Genomic DNA, 11,037 nt, shown 5'->3' on the forward strand with positions numbered 1-11,037 from the left:
CCCCCCCCCCCCATCTTTATAAAATCTTCTAAACTCAGATTCTGTAAAGTTAGAATTCAACCTTGTTCTCCTTGTTCTACAGTTTAATTGATTCTGAATATATTAAGATTGAAGATTCCTCAGCATATCAAGGTTTAGGTCTTATCAGGATATCTTCTGGTTTTATACAGTGATAACCAGAAAACTCTGAAATTAGAAGACGACTTTAAAAAGCAAGTTATAACTTTTAAAAGTTCAATGAGCATGAGACATAACAATTGTGCAGTATAAACAGATCCATTTCACTAAATTAGTGATCTAATAAGTGATGCCAAGTAAAACTATTTCTTTGTAACAATTCATCAAATACACTTAAGTTTTGCTATAATGTCGTCTTCCTATTTCACGGTTTTCTGATTATCACTATATTTTTAAACTTAAACGTGTGGTCATTCGCGCCATTTTGCTAAAAAACTCCATTATCTTACAATACTATATAAACTCTTATTCTTGTACTGGTACAATATTCATGATATCTTAGTAACCTATCTTTAAACTAGTCTTTCATCTAGAAATTAATTTGATATCATTCTCTGATAGTGATCTAAAAAGACCACAGGCTATTATTATCATTTAATAGGCTACTATAACGTCCTAATTGATTTCACCATGGGGTATACAATATAAAGTCCAGAATATAGACCTGGATTTACTGACAGACCTTATTATATATCTAAATCCTGGGGTATACACTATATATACAGTCCAGAATATAGACCTGGATTTACTGGCAGAATATTGACCGATCAACCCCACAATATATATCTAAATCCTGGGGTATACACTATATATACAGTCCAGAATATAGACCTGGATTTACTGACAGAATATTGACCGATCAACCCCTCAATATATATCTAAATCCTGGGGTATACACTATATATACAGTCCAGAATATAGACCTGGATTTACTGACAGAATATTGACCGATCAACCCCTCATTATATATCTAAATCCTGGGGTATACACTATACAGTCCAGAATATAGACCTGGATTGACCGATATCAACCCCTCATTATATATCTAAACCCTGCTACAGTGTGTCCTAATCTGTCCTTGCATTTTGAAACAGAAGACTGAGAAAAGGACTTTTCAATTTTGGATGTTCTAAACTAATCAATTGAAAATTAGGTTTTATCTGAAAATTTTATATTTTGCTTTTATCTTACTTTATCTCTCTTCTCGGCCATTTTTAGAATCAAATTGAATGTCTAATTCTAACTGGGTTTACTACAAGAATAAATCATTATTTTCATAATATCTTATGTTTATTAATTTAAATTTAACGAAACAATGAAGAATTAAATTATAATTCAATTAATTAGATAAATATATATCACAGCTTTGAGCAATTGTATTGCTTAGTAAATTCACAGATCTCAGTCTAACTACTGTACGTACAGTAAACAATGCATGTACTGTACTGTACTGTACTGTACTGTTCTATACTGTACTGTACTGTACTGTACTGTATGCATGTACTGTACGTACAGTAAGCAATGCATGTTTTAGTTGCAAAAAAAATACCATTTACCAACAGAATGTCGGCAGACAAATTCTGCTCTGGTTTGAAACCTTGGAACGTTTATACTGAGATCTGTACGAAATTTGCGAGAACAAGATAATTGTAAAGAGAGAGCGAGAGAGAGAGAGCATGAAAATTGCATTAATCCAGCCCCTCCTGCATATACAGGCTGTCTAGCCTAATTTTATGAAAACTATCGACTTTAAATTCTAAAAATCTAAGTTTTCTTGTCTAATGTTCGGCTAGGGTTGGATGTAACTATATATGCATCTAAGCATCTATGCATCTAGGTGTAACTGAATGAATGATTTGTAAAAGTAGTTTGTCTCCAAACTGAAACTATAATGCTAATGAATATCTCTGTAATCCCCTCTGTATAGAGTCTAAAGTATAGAGATTGGATCCTCGTAGTGGGATTTAGGATTAATCCTGACTAGAGTCCCAGCATTAGAGATCTGGTTCGGATCTGTATAGATCTGTTCTCGGTAAACTGGCTCCAGTCTGGCCTGGTATAGAGGCTCCAACCTAGTCTGATAATCAGACTCTAGTCTTGTTTGGTATACAGGTTCAATTCTGTTAAACTTGTGCTCAGAGAAACCAGGATCCATTCTGGCCAGGGTCGCGAAATACTGCTCATTTCTGATCAGAGTTTCCTGGTATGGGTTGGAGACAACATGGGGTTTAACGGAGAACGGAGAAACGTATCTGGGTTCAGTCTCTTCATACTGTAAGATATCCTTATCTTTTACAGGAACTTGAGTTCCATATTTGGAACGTCGGAGTCGGACGAAGAGGAGAAGAAGAGAGAGAACCAGGAAGACTGAAACTATTGTGGCAACTATGATAACAGTAAGGATATCTGTATCCTCAATCCTTGAACTACTCGTGATATCACACTCTAGTTCAAGCAGGGCTAAATCCTGGTCTCTGAGATAGGCCGGAGTCCAACATCTCACAACTCGAACAGTCTCACTACTGTTCACGATGGAGTAGATGATATCCTTAAGGAAGAAGTTTGCGCAGTCGCAGTGGAGCGGGTTTCCTGAGATCTGGAAATGTACAAGTCTCTGCCAGGGTAGTAGGGCACTAGGTATGTGTTCCAGGGCGTTGTTACTTATATCTACACGTTCCAGATCTGGTACCCCCAGGAACGCCTCGGGTTGGATCGTGCCCAGCTGTTTATTCGATGCAATGGTCACTTCCTTTAAATCAGAATTCTGAGTGAAGGCAAAGTTTTCAATGTGTGTGAGCGAGGGACACCCTGATACGTCAAGTTTACGTAATCTACGGAGAGAGGAGAAGGATTCCTCTTGTATCCTAGAAAACATGTTCTGTCCAATATACAGGGTTTCCAGGGAGTTGAGAGATACCAACGCGGTGCTTGGAACCTCGTACAGATTGTTATCCTGGAGTTTCAAGGTTCGGAGATCCACAAGTTTATCGAAACCTTTCTCATGAATCCTCTCAATCATGTTACTGCTGAGATCAAGATAGGAGAGGGTTGGAAGGAGAAGGGACCGGTCTGGAACAACCCTGATCTTATTCCTGTTGAGGTGCAACTCCGCTAGGTTGGGAAGGTTTTCTATTCCCTCCGGTATTCGGTTCAGATTATTGTCATCTAACTTGAGTACACGGAGCTGGGTTAAACCTGTCAGGGCTTCAGGGCTTATTCTAGAGATCCTATTCTTCCCTAGATCCAGAATCTCCAGCTCAATCAGCTCCTGGAGAATAAAACCAGGAAGAGACTCAATAAAATTCTTCCTCAGCTCAAGACTTTTGAGTTTACCAAGTCCATGGAAGGTTTCAGCGTTCAGCTCTGAAATCTTGTTATCATTCAATCGGAGATCCAGAAGGGATCGTTGAGACTTGAATCCACGGTCTGGGATGGAAACAATCCCATTGTTGGATAGATCAACTAACTCCAGCTTAGGGTAGAAGTTGAAGCTAGCGTCTACTGTATGGAACACGTTGTATTTAAGGATGAGGGTTCGGATCCCAGGGTTCAAACTAATCGGCATAACCTGAAATAAAACAAGAGTTAAATATTTTCAAAATGTTAAATCTTTGAATAATGGATATCTTGCATGATGTTCTTTCCTTTAGATAAAAGAAAGAGACATTTTTAAAATATTTAATTAAATTCCTTGAAAATGTACCATGGCCTTGTACAGTGTGTCCCCTATGCCCCCCCCCCCTCGTGGCTTAATTAGTCTAGTTTCGGGTCGCTGCAAAGATTTCCGAGAAGATAAAAATGATGGAAGTTAATTTTAACTAAAAATGCACAGACCCTCTAATCTTCTACTGAAAAAGTACAGATAGTGTAAGCCGAAATCATTTTCTTTTCCTCTTTTCTCTTGTCCACTTAGTACTTTACAACTACTACCGAGTGTAAAGTTAATATATGTGTGTCGTCTTCTATTTTCATGTCCTAGGAAGTTGAAATTTAATAATAAATGTTGAAAGGACTTTTCATAATTTCACATCTTTTCCCGGCTTCCAACACTTTAGATTTTACTTCAATAGGGGATTAAAGGAAGGAGTGGGGTTACACCTCAAATTTAAAATATTAAACTTTATATGTGAAATATGAAATATCAAAATATGTAATCTCAAATAATATTTACGTATTTTTTCATTTTGTATTTAACAGTAATGAATTCAAGAAAGGTTGAACCATAGAAAGATTATTGATCTTGACTTGTCGGGGTCATATCGTTACATGAAATAGATCAATAATTTGAACCACATCAATTTCAGATTTAAAAGTAAGAATAAGAATAAGAAAAAAAGAATTTAAGACATAAAAAAGCTCAATAAAGCTAAAAAAGAAGTTGGGAAGAGACCAGGATATAAAAACTGTAATGATGTTAAACTTTAATTGTAAGGCAGGATGAGGAGGATGGTGGGGGTGGTGGGATGGGGGGGGGAGGTTTGAGAGAAAACCTTAGAATGAGATAAAAAGTTTAATTTGAGCAGTAAAGGCTGCTCCCAGGAGTATAACTAGAAAATAGGAATTATGTAGAACATTCTAAAGATTAATGTCCCAGTAAAAATAGCTGGAACTAGCCTTCTAAACCAGAATTTATCTTTTAACTTCAACTTTTAGGTTCAAACTTTTACAATTTATCAATATAGTTTTATACCTTGATATACACACTATACAAACCTCATATTTATTGGAGGGGGTAACTTTCATGTGAAGTGTTAGTGGTTGGAGGGAGGGGGGAAAGGAGAAACATAGAGAAACCAGAATAAGGAGAAACATAGAGAAACTAGAATAAGGAGAAACTTAGAGAAACTAGAATATGGAGAAACCTAAAGAAACTAGAATAAGGAGAAACTTAGAGAAACTAGAATAAGGAGAAACTTAGAGAAACTAGAATAAGGAGAAACTAGTCTGAGGAGAAACCCAAAATTATGGGGGAAAAGATGAGGAGAAGGGAAGCGTAAATCTGTAGAAAAATGTAGTCAAGTTTAATTTAAATCTAAATCTAGTTTATATATTTTCCGCATCACCTAATAAACATTCGACTTTACACCAACAGCATTATTAACACTTGAATTGAACTAAATATTGCTTATTTAATGTTTCACAAAAATCTGCCAATTGTTCAAGTTATCATGGAAAAATACAAACGGCCAAAATTTGGAATTGTCAACAAAATTTACCTCTAGCTTTGTTCTGATGCATGTTACTAAACTTTTCTCTTCATCGCAACCACAGCCGTCCGGACAGAACGTGAAAACTGGTTTGCAAAACAACAACACCAAAAGTAAATAAAACATTTTGCACTTTAGTTTGGCTCCATTGGTGTCGAAGTCTAATAGGAAACTGATGACTGCAGTGTTTCTATCTGCGACGGCGTTTCAAGCGGACCAGACCGGGACGAGGAAGGAAGGATCTGGTCGGTACAGTCCGGCGCATTTACCCTATTCGGGACGGTACAACATAAATTTCTCCATGTTGTTTAAATAACAAGAAATTGAATGCATTTTACAAGCCAAGGAAACTGCAGGTAATTTAGAAAACTCTCAACAATTCAAGCTAAATGCTGAACAATCTTTCTTTTTTTTGTAAACAATACAATTACAGTTAAATGCAATCGGCCTTTTTTGGTTGGAAAATAAAACTAAAAAAGTACAATTAATTGAGTTAATACAATCCCGTTATTGAATAGTTTTTGAAGAGTTTTATTCAAAGAGAATAGAATATATATTAGAGGGGAATTTAGAGAATCTCTCGTATGAATTTTTTCAGTCTGAAAGGGAGTTCACAGTGTAGAAATCATGTAAATGTTCACAAATTATATGCAGTAGAGTACATTAATACAGTATGTTCCCTAGACTATCCATTTCAATTTCGAATTTTTTAAAGCTGTTAAATAAACTTTATAATGAATAAGGTGTATAAATAACATCATTTGATTTATAGTTTTTCGGAAAATCATCTTTTGTAAAGTGAAAGGCATAGAGTCTATGTGAAATGATCATTGGTCAATTATGAAACCAGCCTATTTCATAATATGGTTTTCTTTTAAGATTAATTTTAAATTTTCTATAAAATGATATTCCAGGGCCCAAAAGGTTATATAGCATAAATATGTGAAGTACACCTGTAGTATGGAAACAGTACAACAAAATGGCCGTTTTACACTTTTTTCTAGTACATTCCCCTCTAAAATCTATTCTATTCTCTTTGGTTTTATTATTGCAATTTTAATGACGCATGGTTCACACAAAATCATCAACGATTACACTAGGTGGGGAAAAAAAAGTAGGAATAGTTTTAACAGGTGAAATCGAAACAAAAAATGTTCTTTGGTCCTTTTTTGTGAGGCAAAAACTTAACATTTTCTTGCTCTACGGGGCCGGGACTCTATCCTGCCAGTATACCTAAAAATACAGATGTTGAGGGATTATAGTTAATAGTATACTCATGCAATATACAGATTAAACGTAATCAGGCTAAATTTCCTTAACTTTGCCTGATTTACAACTCAAACATAATCCAGAGAAAAATATTTAACACCTTGATTTAAAAGATTTTTAAAGTGTTACATATTCACATTTTAATAGACGCATCTTTCATTTTGAAACAAGAATAATCAAATAAAGAATGATTATTGGATTCCAGGTTACGAACGGAATAAATGTTTTTTAAAAATTCAAACAAATAAATGTTACAAATTACGTTGTTTCAATTTTTTGTAAAGAAAAAAAAGTTCATCAACATTTTTATGAAAATCAATGATATCCTAATATTCTGAAAAAAAATATCAATTCAAACTCAAATATTCTAATCCCTATATCTTTACAACCTGATGGTTTACATTTGATATTTCAAACTTAGATTATTTGATTGAACAGACTTCATAGTTTGTAATATTTAAGGTTAAGGACATTGGGTTGCAAAGATATATGGATTAGAAAATCAGAGTTTGTGGCAAAGACCCAATTCCTTCGTAAATAATTAAAGAAAGTGTATTTGGGTCTTGCTATTTCCACATTTCCTGTTTCTCCTGCAGTATACTTATAAAATACAAAAAAATGTCTTAGAAAAAAATTAAAACTAATGGTGCCCTGAAATGTTGGTATAAAAAACAGTTATCTGATATTTGAAATAAGAAAAAAAAATTCTAGCTTCATGTTTGTGTATAAAAAGTTAAAACCAATGTGGTCAGGTATATTGAAATAAAAAAAGTATCCTGAAAACAAAAACAAAATGGTGGTCTGGTATTTTGAATTGAAAACAATATAGCGGTCCGGCCGGTATTATGAATTGAAAACAAAATGGTGGTCTGGTATTATCAATTGAAAACAAAATGGTGGTCTGGTATTATGAATTGAAAACAAAAGGGTGGTCTGGTATTATAAATTGAAAACAAAATGGTGGTCTGGTTTTATGAATTGAAAACAAAATGGTGGTCTGGTATTATGAATTGAAAACAAAATGGTGGTCTGGTATTATAAATTGAAAACAAAATGGTGGTCTGGTATTATAAATTGAAAACAAAATGGTGGTCTGGTTTTATGAATTGAAAACAAAATGGATTATGAATTGAAAACAAAATGGTGGTCTGGTATTATAAATTGAAAACAAAATGGTGGTCTGGTATTATGAATTGAAAACAAAATGGTGGTCTGGCATTATGAATTGAAAACAAAATGGTGGTCTGGTATTATAAATGGAAACAAAATGGTGGTCTGGTATTATGAATTGGTTGGTATTTTGAAATAAAATGAAAAATAGTGGTTTAATATTTCGAACTGAAAACAAAATGGTGGTCTTGGATTTTTGAAATGAAAACAAAATGGTGGTCTGGTATTTTGAAATGAAAACAAAATGGTGTTCGTAAATTTTGAAAAGAAAAGAAACCAGCGGTCTAATATTTTGAAATGAGAACAAATCGGTGGTCAGGTATTTTTAAATGAAAACAAAATGGTGGTCTGATATTTTGAAAATAAAATAGAATGGCGGTCTAATAATTTAAAATGGGAACAAAATGGTGGATCTGGTATTTTAAATAAAAACAAAATGGTGGTCTGATATTTTGAAAAGAAAAGAAAATGGCCGTCTAATATTTTAAAATGAGCGCAAAATGGTGGATCTAATATTTTGAAATGAGAACGAAATGGTGTTCGTAAATTTTAAAATGAAAACGAAATGTTGGTCTGATAAAAGTTTTGTTTCCCACTTCAACTTCCAGCAAGGTTTGCCAAATATTCTATTGGTTGAAGTATTCAATTAATTCAAAATTATATTCATAGACAAAAGAATCCCAGTGGAGGGATAAAATAGAGTTCAAATTAATATCTGAAGCTCATCGAGGGGATGAACTCATAACAAGTTTCTGAGCAAAACTTTTGAATGATCAAAAAGGTGGCGAAACCTACTGTTTACTCGGATGTGCAGGAAGAATGTAGAATATTATACATTTGTATTAGCCATGCTGATCTTGCCTTTGTAAAAAGTAACAGTTATATTAAAAGGTTAGTGATAAATATTTTTGTAGATTCTACATTATACATTTGTTATATAGAATCTACCAATCGTACTTTAATTAATGAAATGGTTGAGTATATCTATCTATCTATGCATGTATTATATATACAGTGCACTGAATAATTCATTAGTCTGTAGTATATCTAGCTGTCAATCTATTGCATAATAATCTTGAATTGAATTACTGGATGTTAATTATTCAAATTGCTCCTCTAATGACCTTTAATTGTTCATTAGATACAATAAGCAGCGAAGGTTAATTGTCGAGGTTTCGTGATTGTTTGAAAACTAAAAGTTCTACATTTACAGAAAGAAAGAGAACCAAATCAATCTTTCTCAAGATAGACATAGAACGTGGCATTATTTTTTAGAATTCTCATCCCCCCCCCCACCATGCCCCGAGTAAGAATGCAATTTTTTCTCTCTTTTAATTATTTTTTATAAAACTATTGTGTACTTTATCATTCTTCCTCACTTCATAGTGAACTTCATAATGAACGTGCTATAAAGTAATCATTGTGCTATAATGTTAAATTAGCTGTACATTATAGGACGTGTGCTATAAAGTTTTGATTTTATGAAAATAAAATTAAAATCAACTTTATATTTTGACTTCTGCTGTGTTTCAAAACTTATTTGATCTAGAAATAGCCATTGAAAAAAGTACACAAACAAACGTTTCATAAAAATTCCTATAACACTATTATTTTGGACTTAAATTGTCTCTATATCTCGAAGGCTCTCGCCTTTTAAGATTATATTTTGTCCGTCGCTAAAGCTCGGGACAAAACTAATCTAAAAGGCTTGAACCTTCTCGATAAAGAGAAAATTTCTGTCCTAAAACTTTATAACACTGCGAACCAAAATAACAGTGTTATAAATAGTTATTTCCACATCATTATATTGTTTTTGCATTAAATTGAACTCTTAGAAAAAAAAATATTTTGAAGAGAGATTTATAAAAAAATATAGTCCCCAAAATAAGTTTTTTTTCTTACACATTTTATCACTGTAAAATATTAAAAATTAAATTTTTATAATTGAAGTCGAACAGACAATCATGGTTGAATGTTTGTTCAAAATGATTTAGCAAGGTCAGGTCCAAGGCAACGAGGTTGCGTGATTTTGATTGCTTTCATATTTAAAGGTTGTTGCTGTTCTTTCTAGTATTTATATCAATTTCATGTAATTAGAAAAACATTATTTAAGCCTTTGTGGATAGTTGTTTTAGAGATTTTTTTATTTACATGTTCTTCCAGTAAATATGGTAACTGTACTGCAGAATTAAGAAAGTTAGTTAATCAAAATTTTCGATGGTTTCAAACCAATGAGAACATTGATTTTTCTCGTTTAAAAACAGAAAAGAAAATCCTTTAAATCACCTAATTCACCTAATTACTTTGATTTTGCATAAATAATTGAATAATATTCCAACCCTGAAATAGTTCTGTCCCTAAACCAACAAATACTGTTTAATTTATAGTCTAGAATATAATTTGATTAATATTATTATTGAATTATGTTTCTAAACAATCAATTAAAAAATCAATAAATCATTCAATTAGCTGTCCACGTTATCATTTCATGGATAATTGAATTCAAAATTATGAAAATATTCGTCCAACCGTTAAACATTAAACTTTCTTTCATTTCCTTCATGTTCTTAATAGTCTCATTCTTTACTTATTTTAGCCTTAACAAATTATATTCAAATTGTTCCTGTTCCTGTTCTTACTCCTCTTCTTGTTCCTGTTCCTGTTCTTACGCCTCTTTTTGTTCCTGTTCCTGTTCTTAATCCTCTTCATGTTCCTGCTCCTGTTCCTACTCCTCTTCTTGTTACTGTTCCTGTTCTTACTCCTCTTCTTGTTCCTGTTACTGTGCCTAAACCTCTTCTTTTTCCTGTTCCTGTTCCTACTCCTCTTCTTGTTACTGTTCCTGTTCTTATTCCTCTTCTTGTTCCTGTTACTGTGCCTAAACCTCTTCTTTTTCCTGTTCCTGTTCCTACTCCTCTTCTTGTTCCTTTTTCTTTTTCTACTTCTCTTTTTGTTCCTTTTTTTGTTCCTACTCCTATTCTTTTTACTGTTCATGTAATTGTTCCTGTTCATGTAGCTGTTCCTGTTCATGTAATTGCTCCTATTTTTACCCATTATTCAGTTTTTGCTCCTGTCCCTAGCTTTTGTTCTTATTCCTTTTTCTATTTCTACACCCTTGTTTTAACGTTGTTTTTGATCTTGTTGCTGTTTTTTACTCTTTTCTGAACGCTACTTCTGATCTTGCTCCTGTTCCTGTTTCTTTGCCCTTGTCTTAGCGCTTGTTTTGATCTGGTTCCTATTCCTGTTTCTTACCTAATTTATTCCGCTAATTTTGTTCCTTTTCCTTATTCTTCTTTAAACACTGTTTTTGCTCATGTTCCTGTTCCTGTTCCAAAGTAGTTTATGATTCAAAGATGCAGAATATAAATCTGTGAAG

General features: G+C 33.2%; 2 protein-coding genes across 2 annotated transcripts; both read right to left on the minus strand.

Moving 5' to 3' along the window:
• Window positions 1-1,307: 1,307 nt before the first annotated feature.
• On the minus strand, window positions 1,308-5,418 carry LOC111707291 (leucine-rich repeat neuronal protein 2). Its single transcript, XM_023480372.1, has 2 exons — window positions 5,235-5,418; window positions 1,308-3,586 (listed from the first exon to the last, which is right to left on the minus strand). The coding sequence occupies exons 1-2, from the start codon at window positions 5,349-5,351 to the stop codon at window positions 1,949-1,951; spliced, it is 1,755 nt and encodes a 584-aa protein (XP_023336140.1). The 5' UTR covers window positions 5,352-5,418; the 3' UTR covers window positions 1,308-1,948.
• Window positions 5,419-10,262: 4,844 nt separating this feature from the next.
• On the minus strand, window positions 10,263-10,715 carry LOC111707281 (probable splicing factor, arginine/serine-rich 7). Its single transcript, XM_023480362.1, has one exon. The coding sequence runs from the start codon at window positions 10,713-10,715 to the stop codon at window positions 10,263-10,265; it is 453 nt and encodes a 150-aa protein (XP_023336130.1).
• Between the last annotated feature and the right edge of the window lie 322 nt (window positions 10,716-11,037).

This window comes from Eurytemora carolleeae, unplaced genomic scaffold (assembly GCF_000591075.1).
Source record: "Eurytemora carolleeae unplaced genomic scaffold, Eaff_2.0 scaffold708, whole genome shotgun sequence".
Taxonomy (NCBI): Eukaryota; Metazoa; Arthropoda; class Copepoda; order Calanoida; family Temoridae; genus Eurytemora; species Eurytemora carolleeae.

Coding starts and splice junctions, on each gene's coding strand:
- LOC111707281 (XM_023480362.1), bottom strand. CDS start 10,715: ATGGGTAAAAATAGGAGCAATTACATGAACAGGAACAGCTACATGAAC.
- LOC111707291 (XM_023480372.1), bottom strand. CDS start 5,351: ATGTTTTATTTACTTTTGGTGTTGTTGTTTTGCAAACCAGTTTTCACG. Junction 3,587..5,234: donor GCATCAGAACAAAGCTAGAG/GTAAATTTTGTT, acceptor GTTTTATTTCAG/GTTATGCCGATTAGTTTGAA.